This window comes from Aquila chrysaetos, chromosome 16, assembly GCF_900496995.4.
Source record: "Aquila chrysaetos chrysaetos chromosome 16, bAquChr1.4, whole genome shotgun sequence".
In the NCBI taxonomy this organism is placed as follows: domain Eukaryota; kingdom Metazoa; phylum Chordata; class Aves; order Accipitriformes; family Accipitridae; genus Aquila; species Aquila chrysaetos.
The window spans coordinates 11,931,341-11,948,093 of NC_044019.1; the positions used below are offsets into that span (position 1 = coordinate 11,931,341).

The 16,753-nt window shown below is 57.6% G+C and overlaps 1 protein-coding gene across 6 annotated transcripts in view; it reads right to left on the reverse strand.

Annotated features, from left to right (window-relative positions):
• Nucleotides 1-16,753, reverse strand: part of DUSP8 (dual specificity phosphatase 8) — a 48,675-nt gene that overhangs the window by 17,624 nt on the left and 14,298 nt on the right. For 5 of the 6 annotated variants that reach the window (XM_030038849.1, XM_030038850.1, XM_030038854.1 and 2 more), the window contains exons 2-3: nucleotides 15,892-16,298; nucleotides 9,239-9,377 (exon numbers count right to left, since the gene is read on the reverse strand). In XM_030038849.1, coding sequence (XP_029894709.1) covers nucleotides 9,239-9,377; nucleotides 15,892-16,122 — 370 coding nt within the window. In that variant the 5' untranslated portion in view covers nucleotides 16,123-16,298. Of the gene's footprint in view, nucleotides 1-54; nucleotides 625-9,238; nucleotides 9,378-15,891; nucleotides 16,299-16,753 lie in introns of those variants that run through there. The other variant, XM_030038855.1, reaches the window with a different exon arrangement.

Sequence of the window (16,753 nt, forward strand, 5' to 3'; positions counted from 1 at the left end):
CCCTCTTCCCCTTCCGTCCCCATGGGAAAGAAAGGAGCCGGCCGGCTGACAAACCTCTCATGTCCCTGCTCTCCTTCATCCTCCGCACCCTTATTTTCAGCTTCATCTGCCCCTCGCGCATGTCTGTCCAGAACTGGTCCTCGGAGGGAGCAATCATTACATCCACGGGCATCCAGGCAGCTGGGCTGCGGATCGCGGGGGGCACCTCTTGCCTTAGCAAAACAACAGCCGGCGGACAAACAAAATACTAAAAAAATTCCGAAAAAAACCCAAAGCCCCCCTGCGGCAAAGCACCGCCAGCCTCCCCCCGGCTCCAGCCTTCAGGCTGAAAACGTAAAAAAAAAACCCCAAAACCAAACAAAAAACCGAAAAACCCCAACCAACAACAAAACCCGAGCGGGGTGGGGGGGGGGCCCGGCGTAGCCCCCCCTTTTCCCCAGCCGCCCTCCTCCTCTGCTCTCGCTCCCTGCGTGCGCGGCTCCCGCTCCAGCCTGAATGAGCTCAGCCCCCGAGCAGCAGCCCTGCTGAGCCATCCGCCGCCGCGCTCCCAGCGCTCATAGCTAACGGGTCAGGCATGCGACCGCATTCCTTACTCAGCACACAGACACGCAGGAGAACGCCGGGCCTGACATATGCTTCGCTCCCTGCTTAAAGGCGCAACCGCGATTTTCTCGCCCGCCCAGAGCATCCCCCCCCCGACACGCGTCGCAGCGAGCAGCCGCGGCGGGAGATAGATGGCTGCACCACGTCGGATTTGGCCCCGCGGAGTTAATCTGGGGACAGGGAATTGGAGGGAGGAAGCTAATGTCCACACCTCGTTTTAGCACCAGCCAGGGCGGTGTGTGACCAAATCCCCACGCCGAAGGGGATGCGGCACCGCTCTCCATCCCTCCTCCCTGTTGCCCCCCGCCGTCCGGTGACGGGCACCCCACGGCTGCACCCCATCCCACCCCCTCCCCACAGCTGCTCCTGGCAGGACCGATGTGCATCCCCTGGGGGATGTTTAACCCTGAACCCCAGCGCCAGGAAGGGCAATGCCCCGATCTCAGTTCCCCAAGAGGGAAACTGAGGCACAAAAGATTCAATAGCTTCTCCGGGGTTCTCTGCTGCAGGGCAGAGCTGGGGACCAGACAGCAGGTCCCTAACCACCAGCTCATCTTTTCTCTTGGTGTCTCCAACGAGAACACCACCCAGGAGGGATGCTCATCCTGGAGCGGTTTCAAACAGCTGGAGGCGAATGGGCCCCAACAGCTGGTGGGGAAATGGGCTGGCGCTAGGCTGCTCACACCTGCACACGGCCGCATTGGATGGAGTTATCTGCCCAGGCCCAGCGGAGCAGGACCGTGGCCTGGAGGAGATGCACCCTCCGCCAAAGCCTTCTCACGTGCAAAAGTCCAGCAAGAGGGGACATGTAGGAATGGGCTTTCCCAGTCCCGCTGGGGTCTATCGATCAGCAGTGGCTTCCGAAGCAGGTGGGGGTGGATGTGTTTTCTTCTTTGCATTTGTCCCGGGGGAAAGAATTACTTGTGTGTCCCCCTTCCCACCCGTGGGACTCCTTAATACATCTCCACACAGCTCCTCATAAGTTTATTGGTCTGAGCCCAGGCCTCCAGAAAATCATTCAGGATTATAGTAAGCGGAGGAGCGGGGGGGGGGGGGGGGGGGGCATGTATTGTGCCTTTGAAAATCTGAAGCTTTATGGGCTGAAAAACCCCAGGCTGAGCCATATGTGAGTGACTTCAGTGTTTTTCCTTTGAATGACATCACATGAGATGAGGTCATTGGCATTAACTAAGTGCTCTCCCCTCCCCCCCACCCCAGTGGAGCCAGCCTCCTAACGAGCCTTGTTGTTGTAACAAATATGGTTTGATTATTATCAGATGTGGGTCAGAGGTTGGATAAAATTCAAAGCATGCTCCAACTAGGCTGGAAGAGAAGAGAGGAGCAGCCTTCCCCCAAGAGCCACGCTTGGGAAGCGGCTTCCACAGCAGCTCCCCAGGGGGTCCACGGTCCCCCACATTTGCCACCTCCTTCCCTACAAGGGAGGGCGCACGGTGCTAGTGGCCAGCACCAACGGCTCCTGGCAATGGAGATGCCTCCATCTCCCGCTGCCGCTGTGCCAGTGGTGCTCTACCCACGCTGGTGGGCAATTCGGCTGTGACCCGCTCTGTCGGCTGTGGCTGGGGCTCCGCTGGGGTGGAAACCACCACTGGGTCGTGCCGGGGCAGTGGCTGGCCAGCCGCTCTGTGCTAGCCGAGGGGGATGCTGCAGGAAGCACGTGGTGAATTAGGGGGTGCAATCATCAACCTGCCCCCAACCCAGCGGTGCACAAGCATGCATTTGCCTTCCCTCTCGGCCGTCTGGTTGCCTGACTCCCTCAGGCTTGCAAGAGCCCTCAGCACAAGTTATTTTGGTACCGGCAAGTTCCTTCAGGATGTGTTTGGACCGAGTTTTCAGTTCAGGGCTGCTGGGAGCCCCAGCTGGGGGCTGGGCACGACACCACCAAGCAGCCCTCGATGCAGGAGGCTCACTGGTGTCCCACGTCCCTCTGCCCCCCCAGCAAAAGATGAGCGAGCACAGGTAGTCAGCAACCCCATTCCTCCACCAGCGTGAGGTCCAGCCACATGGAGATGCCACCTGCAGCCACCATTCCCCAGGCAGCACCCTCCTCCCCGCTCCTTCCTCATCTTCTTCACCCCTTTGCCAGGACCAGGATAGGGGTTGGGAGCTAGTGCTGGGGCAGGGAGGAGCTGGCAAGTAGAGAGATGAAAAGCAATGTCCACAGTGCAGAACTACATCCCACGTATCAGCTGCTGCCCCTCGGCCCCTTTCCCCAGGTGCTCCTCCTGGCCAGGCTGTTGCCCATTCACCCCTATTTAGGAGACAGAGGTGCATCATCCCAGGGAGAGATGGCCAGCCTCGCCAGCCCCACTTTGCTCTCATTGCCACAGCACTCACTGGAAAAACATCTGCTGCAACGGGTCGGAGAGACTCTTGCAACCCGCCTGCAAGAGCAGGGTGCAGAACGACCCCCTGTTCAGCACCTACATACCCGTCGTGACAGTACCTATAGCCTGGCACGTGCCCAGCTGGGCAGTGGCCAGCAGTTCCTCCCTCCACCCAGTGCCGGGATGTTATAATCATTGCCAGCACCGACCTTTTGCAAGTGTGCGGCGCAGGCCCAGGAAAAAGGGGAGGCGGATGAGGGGAGGCAGGTTTCTCAAAAGGAAGGAAACCATAACTGGGCAGTGGCTCCTGCCCATCGGGATCTCTTACTGGGGAAGTTGCCTTCCTCCCGTCAGCTTTCCAGAAATGAGAAATGAAATTACACGGCAGTTTTGTAAGTCTTGGCACCCAGACGGCTGCTCTTCCTTAAGCCCCTTCTCCTCCATCCTTTTCTGCCTTCGGCCCTTTCACTCGCCTTTTCTGGGTCTGATGGTTAAAAACGCGGCTGGAGGGGGAGGGGAAGCTCCTCGGGGTAATTATAGAATCGGGAAAACAAGTTGTCTGACGACAGTGTTGCTAAACAGGGAGGTTTAGAGCATAGGTCTGGAATACAATCAGCTCGCACATACGTGACCTGGCTTAACCCCTCCCAGGGATGCAGCCACCGGCCCCACTGGGGCCAAAACCCTCCCAGGCATCTCCTGGTTGTGGCGGAGGGTGAGAAGGGGGCACCTTACCGCGACGTCACGCCTCAGGCTGTGCAGACTGGGAGCACTCCCTAGGGCCAGCACCAGGCTGAGTGGCTGTGGTTGGATGCTAGCACCCACTGGGTGGGGGTTGGAGGGCTAGAAAACACGGTCCTGCCCTGGCCAAAGTGGTCCCAGACAGCTTTGCTGCAGGAGAAAAAGCAACTCCTCTGGTGCCGTGGACCCAAGGATGTTCTGTGTGAGAGGGAGGGAGGTTTGGAGAGTTATCTAAACCTCCAGGGCTGTAAAAATCACAAATCTTGGTGTTACTATTTGATTTTTAAAGAAGCACCTCTCCCACTAGGCTGGCAATAGCACCCTACCTCCAGCCCTCTGGACAGTCAAAAGAAAAGCATCACTGCAGGTAATCCCCCTGTGCCCCCCCCCACTATGGCCTGAGAAAAGCTGGGCAGAACCCCCTCCACAGCACTTCTTACCCTTCTTCCGTTCCCGAGCATCACATGGGCAGTTTGTAGATGAATAACAACCAGGATTCCCGTTCACATTATTTGCAAAGCTGGTTCTTCAAAACTCCCAAATCTGGGAGAAGCAAGAAATTGCCCATGTGAGCGCTCTTTCCCATTTCATCCCACCCCTGCACCCTCCTTATTCATACCCACACTCCTGCCAGCCCAGAATCTGCTTCTTTTGGTTCATCATGGTACGCTATGGGATGGAGATGTCCCTGGGTGGGCAGAGGTGCTTGTGGAAGGTTCAGAGGCAGTAATTCGACTTTAGAAGAAAAACTTGTGGGTACATCTGATGGATTCACACCTATAAGACCACTAGCGCTCTCAGACCTTGCAGTCTGAGGGTACCTGAAATAGCTCTAACGCTTGACCTGCGCGTGCATCTTCAGGCCCGTGTACCGAGCAGAGGCTCTGCTGGAGTCCGAGGACAAAGTCCACCAGCTAGTGCATCCTGCACGTGCTACGTCCCAGGAGACACACTCACATACCAAAGTCATCAGATGAAATTGTGATGCTGCAGTGGGGTCCTGCTTCCCCACTCCCATCAGACAGCTTCTGACTGACGACCAAAGTGTGGGTGTTCAGCGTATTTTCTTTCTTAGGTTTTTTTTCTTTTTCTTACATTGGGTTTGTAAGGACACCGCAATCCTGGCTCTGGATCCTGCTAAGCTTTTAGCTTCAGCATCAGCCATGACAAGCTTTGCAGATTTCATTTGTATTTTTCCCGCCTTTCGGATGCACACGCCATCTCCAGCCCCTGGGACTCTGACTAAAAGCAAGCCCCCTCTGTTCTGCCCTGCCTATGTGCTACTTTTGCACCTGCCTAGCTCGGCTTTTTTCATTCATCTTCTCTTTTCCTCTAAAACAGCCCCAGCCCGACGTGTTTCAAGGGGAGCAGGCAGCATGGGAGATGTGACGCTGGCACGTGGCTTCTTACTGACATAACACGGAAAAGCATCACAGTATTTTCAGCCAAGGATAAGCAAAGTCACATTCAGCTGCCCTGATGTTTAACCTCCTTTTAGGACTGTCCCTGTGCAGCAAAAAAAAAAAAAGTGCTTTTCCTTTTTTTTTTATTAAAATCATCTGTCCCCGAGTCCTTGTTTCTAAAGTAATTCCAGCCAGTGCTGAACCCACTCACGCCTGGGCAGCCCAAATCAGCTCCTGCAATGGAAATCCCCTTTCCTTTTTCACTACTTCATTTTGTCTGCTCTGAAGTCACCTGCCTTTGGTAGATTCCCCCAAAATCCCCCAAATCTCAGCCCCCTCTGGATCACCGTCGCCGCGCAATTACAAGTCTCCCCGGCCGCGCCGGCTGGTCGTGGCAGCTCCGGGCTGGAGAGGACCTGGGTCACGGCCAGCGCTGCCGAGGCCAGCCTGCTCGCCGAGGAGGAGGATGGCGAGTGGAGGCCTGGGAGGGATTTCTCACTGATGATATTGTTACATTCTTTCCGAATCCTGGGAGTAAACAGACGCTCCAAATTTAGAAAGAACAGGACTGGAAAATTTAAACATTCCTTGAAGAATTGGTACAAAAAGGGAGGGGGGGGAGGCTGAAGATGATCTCACACGCGCTCCCGAGCCAGATGAAAAGCTCATGACTTGAGCTCAGAAAGCAAGCGAGGGGCCTGTTTCAGGTCTGAGCGCGATATCACAATGATAAAACTCCCCCAGCGCATGAAACTGCAACGAAAAGAGCTGCTGCCGTGCAAGGGGGGGGTCCCAACCTCAGCAGTTGGGGCTGTGGGTACCAGCCACTGCTGGCCACACTGGTTTCGTCTCCGGCTGGCGTAAGGCTTTGGGCGCAGGAGAGAGGAACCTGGCGCTTGACCCAAGGACCAGGAGTAGGGCCAGGATGGGTGCCTGAGCATCATCTGGACAAACATCCCAAGCCCTCTCGGCTGTCGCTTTTAGCTGCTGAATGGGAGCAAAGGAAGATCTCCCCACCCTCTGCTGCAGCTGGACAAATGGAGAGGAGCTGGTGAAGCTCAGCACCCAGCAGCTCAGCACCACGCTATGGCTCTGGCCGGGCTCCAGTACAAGAGCTGGCACGCGGGAGCCATCAGGGAGTGATGGAGCCAGACCGCTGCTGCTGCTGCTTCATAAACAGATAAAGGCTGTTAATAAAAACCAAGCAGGAGTTTGCAAAGGGGAAGAAGAAGGGGGAAAAAAAAGCAAAGTGGAAAAAAAAAAAAAGCAAAAAAAGGGCAAAAAATAGCAAAAAAAAAAAGCAAAAAGCAAGAGTTTGTGCTGAAGTAAACAAAGGTTAAAGAACAGTCAGGCTCCTGCAGGAATAGCAGAGCTGGGCCGAGAGGGAGGGAGGGGACATTACGTAATGCAGGAAAAATGTTGGCTCCATTCAGTTTTCCACCACTTCATGTGATGTCAGGAAAACCATATAAATCAACAGGCCTTCTGCTCCCACGGATGGAGGGCAGCAAGCAGCACTATTTATACTTACACAATTAAAAAAAAAAAAAAGGGAAAAAAGAAGAGAAGCTGATGATTTCCAAGACTGGGAATAATTGACTCAGATTCCTCCTTCCCAGCCCCACTGGAATTGCTGCTTCTGGGCTGTTAACCCTTGAAGTGTCCCTGTTGTTGCTCTTGCCACCCCCGGGGCTCCCCTGCCCTTGCCCACCAGCCTCCATCAGCTGCTTCAAGGGCTGGAAGGACGATGGGCTGGATGCGAGCAAGAATGGCCAAGCACGGTGTTTGCGTGACACGGGGACACCAAGGCACGGACGCGTGTCACATCTGTTGGGGCTGAGGAGAGCTGGGGAGCACGGAGGGGCTGCGTAGGGCTGCCACAGCGGAGTGGGGGCCCTCAGGACGGGGTTCCCTGGGGTGCTGGCATCCATTTAGGGACAGGCTGAGATTTCAGGACAGGACCCTGAGATTTCAGCAGCCCTTGTCAGCCCAACTCCCTGCTGGGGTCACACGCCACCTCCAGGGAGGACCCAGGCTCCTCTTCTGGGACACAAGATGGGTTGGGGCAGGACAAGGTGCCTGAGCCAGGAGTGGACAGACCGAAGGGTTAAAGCCCACCAGGGTGAGGGGTCAGAATCAGGCCCAACCCACACATCCTATCCCAGACCTCCCAAGTGCTCCGGAGCTGCCTCTAAATCAACCCGGCTGCTGCCCACACCACAGGCAGGAGGAAGCTGCGCCTGTCGGCAAGCGTGCCCAGCCTCCCCCGGACGCTCTATGCAGCTGCTTCCAGTCACGATTTCCATGTAAAACACCACTGCCATGACCCAGTGTTCTACGTTTCGGTTCTCGTTTTTTCCACCCGCTGGTGGCCTGCGTTCCACATCAGGCTGTGGCCCTGCGGCGCTTTTAATTAGGGAGGTTTAAGCTTTCCTTGGCACCTAGCACAGCCACGCTCCCGCTTGGGGGTCTGGGCTCCAGCAGCCCAGGGGGATGGAAATGGTCGCCCTGAAGATGGAAGATGTGTGTGCCCAAGCGGGGTGCAGGTTTGCTCACGGGGGGCTTGGTGGTGGCGATGCTGATGGCGGGGGGGGGGTGGCACGCCACCGGTGCTCACCCAGCATTGGGGTGCACTGGTTCTATGGGGGTCCCCCAAGCCTCCCCTCACTTTCCAAGGTGCCCCTCGCCCAGCCCTGGGAAGGTGGCAGTGGGTTGGGGGGTGCTGGGGTCACACCGCGAAGGGTGTTTCCTGACCCGTCCCGGTGACTAAGCAGGTTCCTTCCCAGATGCGACTGAATCCACCTTCTTCTTCTCCTGCTCCATGCGCCAAGCCGTGCCCTTGTTTATGCCACGACGACCTTGGAGCCGCAGGCACGGCTGCTGGGGCGGGCCAGGGGCTGCCGTAGCAAGCTCATGGTTGCATCCTCCAGCACTGGCGTCAGCAAAGCTCCTGCAACCCGGGCCACGTTAATTAGCTTTAACGTGATTTTGTGTAGTCCTTGCTTGCTTTTGAAACCCTTGAACCAGGGGGTTTATTCCTGCTATTTCTCTGCTCTGTTCTCCCCATCACAATGCAGCTGCACTAATCCAACAGCACGTACCCATGCCTTGCACGGGCAAGGCCCCCTGAATGCCACTTGCTTGTGCCACCTTCCCCATGACAACTACCCCTTTGCAGGGTCTGTCATGCTGCTGGATTTGCAGGGACGGCTGCTCCCTCCATCCCTGCAATGCCTCGGGAACACAGAGGTTGGTACCCTCCACCTCAGCCCCAGAGCAGTACCCAGTCGCCGCAGGATGAGGATGGGCTTGGGGAACAGATGATCCCCATCTCTCTGCTTTCGGCACTATCTAGGAGCCTGGCTGAGCTCAGCAGGACCATGGGGCTGCGTGGGGCAGCCCCTGCCCACCCCTCTGCAGGCAGAAAGCTCGAAGGTGGGCAGCCAGCCAGGCAGACACCCGTCTGTCCCAGCCATGGGGAATTAAAGGCAGCTTTAACTCTCCCTTCGGCAGCTCACTGCCTCTTCCTCTCTTCTGGGCTGGAGTGTTTCATTCATCGGTCACCTGCCTCCCATTTTGCTCTGCAGGACTGTAATTAGGGCAGCGTGTGCCTCCTCCTGCCTGCGTGCTCACGCTCAGACAACATCATCTCCAGCAGACCCTGACTCACCCAGTAATGACCCTCTGCCCCTGCCCTCCTTCCCCTTCCCCTTCCCAGCACATCCACGGATTTCCTCTCCTGCCCTCCCTTTAACAGCAGCGAGAGGGAGCAGAGCGCTCGAACCAGGTCTGGCCCTTGGCATGTTCACCGGGGATGAAGCAGCACAGGGATGGGGGAACGAAGGGCAGCTTTTGGGTGGCTGGATCCATGCCACTGCAACCCCTCCATACCCTCCTCTCTCATTCACCCTGGCCGGTCGGCGCAGCAGTGGGGAGCTGGACGGCGCAAGGAACAAATGCACGGGGAGGACCCAGTGATGCCAAAGTGGGTCAATCCTCCTCGGTCCGCGTGCGGGGCTGCCCTCTGCCACCACAGCCACCGGTGGCCAGGAAAGTGGGTGCAGACGGACACGTGGGGCCACAGCTCCGTAACTCCAGACTAAAGGCACGAGCACCAGGTGAAGTGGTAACCCAGGGCTCTCCTACCTGTGAGGATGGAGACGCTGTGGAAACAGCTGTCCAGCTTGCCCAGGAGGATGGAGAGGAAGCTGTCGGCGGCCAAGCCAGTCACGTCCCGTGTGCTCTGGTCATAGACCACCACGTCCTGGTGCTCCTCCGCCTCCACCTGCAGGGGAACGGCGAAAACCCGGTGTCAGAGAAATAGGCTGAGCGCTGAGGATGCTGCTGCCCATACCACCACGGGAAGCAAAGCTGAATTTCGCAGTCACACAAGCGGGAGAGCCCAGCTCCATGCTGTCCCCACGAGCTGGCTTTGCTCACCAAAGGAAGGGTCCAGCCAGGCTGGGGGTCTGCTCCACGGCTACAAGCAAGTGTGTCAGTACAGATGCCTGTTGGAGCAGCCCCACCAACTGGGAGTGCTTTTGAGCATCCTACCCGCAATAGGGTCACTCTTCCCCATCGCCCACCCTCAGCTTGCCATCACTTAACTGCATCCCAGAAGCCGCTGCGACTTCTTCTACCACTTCCTTCCCACGCAACCTTTGCCCTCAGATACTCCTCTGCAGGCTGGCTGGTGTCACGGGGATTTGGGGGTGGTTCTACAGGCAGGGGTGCTCCCAGTACAGCCCTTGTGCTGTGGCTGGAGCGAGCGGGGCTGGAGAAACAGCTCTTCAGGGCTCAGCCTGGAGACACCGTGCTCAGCACAGTAACACCTCTGTAGGCACTACGCCTCTGGAAGATCAACCCAAACCTGCACATCAGTCCTGAGGGCTGAAGGAGAGGGAAGGAGATGTTCAGGGGGGTGCTCTTTCTTCTTTTTGTAATGCGTGGCGGGGCTTGCACACTGCAGAGATGTGCTGGGGAGAGGGAAAGGAGCTCCCGGGCTGCTTTCGCATGACTTCATGTGCCACAAACAGCACCCAGACCTGTTGCCCACTGCTGCAGGGTCTCCAGGGTGGGTGAGATGGTGGGGTACCCTGCAGGCAGGCAGCTGCCTGCAGGCAAGAGTCCTCCCACGCCTGGTGACGGCTAGATCGCAGCTAGAGCACTCAAGGCACAGCCAGCCATTCCTACACCTACCTGAAGGTCCATGCATTAAAAGAAAATAAAAATCCTCGCACAGGCACAGCTCAGCGCATCTGCTGAATAGCTTGGCAGATGGCATACGCCTGCCTTGCGAGCGCCTGCCCTCCCAGCCAGCAGGGTAAGGCACATCCATCACGTTGTGGGAGGAGGAGGAGGAGGAGGCAGCGGCAGGCAGGGAAGAAGGGTCTGCGCCCCCGAGCCACTCTTGCCTCTGGCTTGTGTTGGAGCTGCCCAACGCCCAGTCCCTGCCTGGCCCTCTCTGAAATCTCTTTAGGAGACCACTTGAACTAGGAACCACTCATGGGCACCCACCTCTTTTTGCTGTCTCACTGCCATGCCCTATCTTACCACCAGAGCAGATTTGCTTGGGGTTGCTGTCGATATTAATGCTGCTTTCACACCCTGCTGCAGGTGCTTCCCTGCTCGGCAACGTGAGCGCCATCCAAATAAAACTGCAGGGTGCACTGATTTAGCTGAGCTCATCACGTCTCCTCGCCGCAGCGGAAGGATGACCCTGCACTGACAGAAATCCCCGCCGGGACACCACACACAGCTCTGCACTAGGAAGGGGGGGCTCAAAGGAGCTGCTGTCCCCAGCCCAGCACCAGGCACTGGAGAGCAAAACTTGCCCCACAGGTCAGCAGGATGAAGGGAGGGATGAAAAGGCCATGGCAGGATGAGAGGGAAGAGAAAAGGACATGGGAATTTTAAAATAAGACACTGAAAAATGACCGAAGCCACCCGGGGGTAAACCAGCTAAGGATCTACCCCAGCATCTCTTCCTTGGCCACCCCTGAAGCAGGACTTTTATGGGAGGCCATCCCAAGCACAGCTGGAGGGCAACATGGTGGCTGCTGAGCCAGCTCGGAGCCAGGAGCCTGCCAGTCCTTAGTAGGGCCACTATCCCTTCAAGCCCCCCTAGCACATTCCAAAATCCCAGTCCTCAGCCTGAAGCCCCATGCCAGCGAAAGCATCTTCCCCAAAAGCACGGTGAGGCAGGCACCCAGCTGTGGCGGGGCAGGGGCTCGTCCTGGCTGCGTGGTCCAGGCTGGGATGGCTGCATGGGAGATACCAGCTCTGGCCGAGCAGAATTATCCCACAATAGGATTTAGTGTTCCCTCCGCACGGGTAGGCTTTGTTTGGGCCATTACTGCAGGGTTGCTGAGCAACGGCAGAGATGTGCGACACGGTTTACATCTTATTGAAGTTATAAGGTTTCACTCAATGTAAATGCCAAACAAGCGCTGGCCTCGCATGGCCTGGCTGCAGAAAATAAATGCCCGGCTTGCTGGGGTGAGGATGCCTGCAGGATGGTCCTGAGGAGCCTTTGTGGAGCACACAAGAAGCCTGCAGCGGCATCCCAGCTCCTCGCCACAAAGGGAAACGAGAGGGAGATGTTTAATCAGGTCTGCGTGTCTCCCATTAACCTCCCACACTCCTGATACGCAGGGGAAGGCACAGCCCCATCTCTGGCCTTAAATGTACGGAGGTTAAAAGCTAACTGGGGCACAGAAGGAGGGTAAAGCTGAAGAGATGCTTGGGGCCAGATTCCTGCCTCTGCCAGGTGCTGGCATAGGGCAGGGGCAAGGCTAGCAGCAGAGGAGTCCCTCTGAGGAGCAGCACCTCCACAGCAGGAGCTCTCCCACGGGGGTTGCCCACCACCCCAAGACTGCTGAAGTAACCAGATCCCCAGGCATCGCCCTCCAGAAAGGGTCCCCAAATCCAGCCAGCAAGGGACAGCAGGGGGGACCAAGGCGCAGCAAGTCTTTTGGCCCCAAGCAGATGTTGAGTGGAGCTTGCAAACCTGTGCGTGCCTTTGAAAAGCTGCTGGCCCACCCCAGCGCTGGAGGTGCCCCAGGGCACCTCTCCAGGGACAAACCTCCTCCCTGCCAGCATCTCGGCTGTGGGGGATGGCCAGCTTGGAGCAGGGACCACCCGGCCAACAGCTCTAACCAAATCCCAAATCCCAGCTGAGATCATCCATTGCCTTCGTGCCAAGCCCAGTGCTCCCCATCACCCTCCCCAGCTCTGGCTGGAGGCAACTCCCTTATGGATATTTGGTCCCAGGCACTGGGTGGTTCAACGCAGTCCGGGTCCCTGCTCCGCCTCTCCCTGGCTGCCAAGCAAGGATGATGATGCTCTACAGGTGATCCGGGCTAAGATAAAAAGCGAGCTATTCTTATTATCCCAATTACTACCGACATCTCAGTCACATATTGTTTCAAAACACAGTGAATCACCCCACTGAAATAACAGGGCTTCCATCAACATAAAGAGAAGCCAGGCACACAGCTCAAAAATAAGCCCCGGCTTTCCCTCAAGCAAAACAGCTGCTTGCAGAGCCGTGCTCCTAACACAAATAAATAAATATTCCCATTGCCCGAAGAGACCCTTGTCATGCCTCAAACCGTGGCTATAGCTGCTTTAAGATAGCTACATTTCAGGAAGCGAGAAGAGGTTGAGAGGTGGAAAGACTTTCCAGGGGGATCTTGAAGAAGTGAAATTTTCAACATTTCCCTCAAGAAATGCTAGTGAAAACCCCAAGCAGGAATTTCCCATAACCTCTGCCCCCGAAACTGCACCAAGGAGCTGAATTATTCCAGTTGTTATTGGAATTTATTATTGGGAGAATTTATTATTGTTAGTATTGGGAGAAGGGTTCAAAACAAAACCAGAGCAATACATTGGTACCATTTTTGTGTGGAGGGAGACTATTGCTAATTAGGAAATGAATTGCTGCTGCAGTTTTTCCCAGCTCAGGCACCACAGGAAGATGGTGCACAAGGGGGCTCGGGGAGCAGTAGCTTAGCTATGCCCACGATCGTAGGCATATTTCATTGAAAAAAGAAAGGGATTTTTATTTTCCCCATTTCTTCTTTCCTACCAAATAGTCCTTTCCTTTCTTTGCCCCAAAAAAGCCACGAGCTGCTGTTACCCCACAGCATTGCTCCAAACCGCAGCATCCAGAAGCATTGTTAATGGTACCCTTCCTTAAGAGTGGTATGGAAAAGAGGGGTGCGAGCACTGGGAAAAGCAAATTATACAAATGGTCTCATTCCCCCTGCCTGCACACAGACGGGAGGAGGGGAGGGGAGACACAGGTGGGGTTGTCCAAAAGCTTTGCTCTGTATCAGCCCCTGCCTCCTTCCCCAAAAGGCAGTCGCCACCCGGGGCATCGTGGAACTGGGATGCGCAGGTCGAGTTCTCTTTGCACTGGGCAGGCGAGGAGGAGCGGGATGAGGTGGGGGCTCAGGGCTGCCCTTCTTCTGCCCGGGCAGCCCCACGTCGCTGCCGGCCGCCTTTGTCTCGGCAGCCCTGGCCGGCCAGGAGCAGGAAACAGGAGGAGGGCGGGAGGCCCGTCAGGAGGAATAATGGGGCCGGACAATCGCGCCACTGATGTCACCCTTCCTGCCATCTGCTCCCAACACCAGCCGTGCCCCCCCCACTTCGCCCCACTGCCTCCCCCAGCCCTGGTGCGGGGAGCCAGGGGCAGAGCAGGGCCGGGGGCGGGGGGGGGGTTGGCCAGTAATGGCAGATGGAGACAGGGAAACGATACGGGGGTAACGGAGGTCTAAACCAGCTTTCAGCATTCCCCTCTGAGGGCCTGTGCACCTCGAGGCAGCAGACCATATTGATTTCTGGAGGTCCCAAAATAAGTCCACGACCCGAGTGGCTGAAATCGGAGGCGTGGGGGAAGGAGAAATGGGGAGAGGAGAGTTCATCACCCCAAAATGCAAGCTCGCAGGTGCATGCACAAAAAGGCTTGGACAACCCGAGCCACGGCCACCACCCCTACTTTATGTCAGATGAGGATACGGCTGTGACCCCCCCGGCCCCCCTATCCAGCTTCCCAGGGCAAGTGGCTTATCCTCACATGGGTACCCTGAAGCTTAATTAATTCCTGGGCTGTATGCACTGGGAAAGCCACCACGCAAGTGGTGAGGACGGCAGGGGCTGCACAGAGTGGCAGTGGGGGCACGCTGCCTCCTGCCTGGGATGCACTGCGTGAGATTTCAGGAGAGGAGAGGAGAGGAGATAAAAAAAAGACGAGAGGAGAGGAGAGGAGAGGAGAGGAGAGGAGAGGAGAGGAGAGGAGAGGAGAGGAGAGGAGAGGAGAGGAGAGGAGAGGAGGAGAAACGAGAAGAGAAGGGGAGAAACGAGAAGAGCCGTGAATTAAAGACGGTGGCAACGCCTCTCCTCCGCCCCCCCCAGCATCCCCGGTTATGATCACGTCCCCAGCCGGTACCTGGACCATTACGCAACGATCCAGGAGCGGGGAGGAGGCGATCGCTCCTTCTATGGGGACAGAGCAGGGACCGCCAGGACGGACCGGCCCCCCCCCGCCCCCCCTTTGGGAGCCACCGCTCCTCTGCGGCCGACCGACGAGCTGCGGGTTTGCGGGCGGACGGCGTCAGCTGACGTTAACTCTTCCGTGCTTCCCCCCCCTCTCCCCGTCGCCCTCCTCTTCTTCCTCCCCTTTGCGCATCGCTTTCGCCGCTGCCGCCGCTCCACGTGACGGCGGCCACCGCAGAGGTGATCCTCGCCGGGAGGAGGCTCGCGAACCGCCCCCCCCCCGCCCCAAACCCTGATTATTCTGCTTTATTCTCCCGGGGATTTGAGAGCAGCTAAAGCCGTTCAGGAATCGGGTCTCTGCAATCCCCTCCAAATCGCCCAGCCCGCGGCGTCACCGCAGCTGATTGGCGCGAGGCCGCCCCCCCCCGCGCTGCCAGTCCCCTTGATCCCGGCGGGGTGATGTCACCGGCAGCCAATGCGGACAGCGGCGGCTTCGCGGGGGGGACGACACCGCGACACGCCGCAGATGGCTCCAGCTGGGCCCAGCATTTGATTAATCGCCTGAATTACCCTCGCTTTGCCATAAAATGACAAGACGGGGGGGGGACACGCCGGTAAAAGCGAGCCGGCGGGGGGGCCGCGACGGCAAACCAGCCCCCCCCGGCCCGGCCCGCAGCCCGGCAGCCACCGGCGCTGCCCCCCGGCACCCCCCCCCCCCCCCCCGGCAGGCCTATGGCACGGCGGGGGGCACCGGGGCTCCAGCCCAGCTCCGTGGCTCAGAGCCACCTCTGTTATTTAACCAGGAGCGATAGAGAGAGGAGCCTGGGAGAGATAATATGCCATGACACCGGATAAGAGCTTCTGGCGTCACAGGGGAGGAGGATTACATGTCCCTGAATGGAGTTAGAGATGACGGAGGGGAGGGGAAGAGTTTTTAGCAGGGGATTAAGCTTACAGCTCCAGGAAGGCTTTGGGGGGTTGTTCGCTGGCGTCGGACAAGCCCTGAGGCTGATATACCTGTTAGACTTGCCTGGGGAGGGCTCCTGGAGCAGGGAGCCACGTCACTGGGGTGGCGGCAACAAACAGGTCCCCGAGGACAGCCCTGTGGCCGCGTGAGCTCACGCTCCAGCTCTCCAAAGGGTGCCAGAGAGATGCCGGCAGATAGTGGGGCCAAGGGATGGAGGAGGAGGTTGCACGTACCAGGCATAGACCGGCCCTTAGGCCAGTCTGCATCCCACCCCTTTCTACTGGGGCAGAGGGTGCGAACATCCACCGAGAAAGGTGAGGGCCAGATCCCCTACCTTCATCTTGGAGGCGGGCTGGATGAGCTCCGTGATGGAGACCTTGTCCTGCTGGAGCCTCCTCTTGACAAGCTTGGAGCAGCAGATGTTGACGGAGCTGAGGACGTGCCAGGAGTTGTACTCCACGAAGGAGCGGCTGTCGATGACCAGGGTGCCCTCTGCTCCGTTCCTCAAGAGGCTGGCCAGCTTCTTTGGGTCCATCACCTTGCGTGGGAGCCTGTCCCCAGCCATAACGGGCCCGTCCCCTCTAGAGAGAGTAGGGGGCAAGGGGCGGAAGGGCAGGGCAGGGACGCCAGCACCCGTCTCCCCAAGGGGAATGAGCGAGGGGGTAAGGGGTGAGCAGGGCAGCACCCGTCCTGGACTCCTCACGCTGCTAACACCCAGGATGCCAACTCATTGTGCTGAACCTGGAAAGAGAGGAAAGGAGAAGACGACCGGTCAGCTGGGCAGGACACGACGTTCACCTTGGGCCAAGTCCCCAAGGGCCTGGCCTTCAGAGGAGTGTAAGAGTGCAACAAGCCACACTTTCTAGGTACGTTTGGCCAGCCCACGGGCATCTGTGGCTCCAGAGCTGCCCAAGCCAGAGGTTTTCTCTTGGTATTTAATAGCCCTCGGCAGAGCTTTCTTCCATGAATTTGCCTAATAGCTTTTTGAAGCCATGTCAGCTTTTAGCAGGCACAGTGGCTGGTGGCAGGGAGCAGAACAGTTTGCCAGCTACAATGAAGAAGTCCTTCCCCTGGTTTAGTCCAAATCTGCTAACCGATGGCTCCTCCGGCTGACCCTTACTAGTTGCACTGGAAGAGGCCACGCACGTCCCTTCCCTAATCACCTTCCCCACGGTTCTCACCACATTTAGACCTCA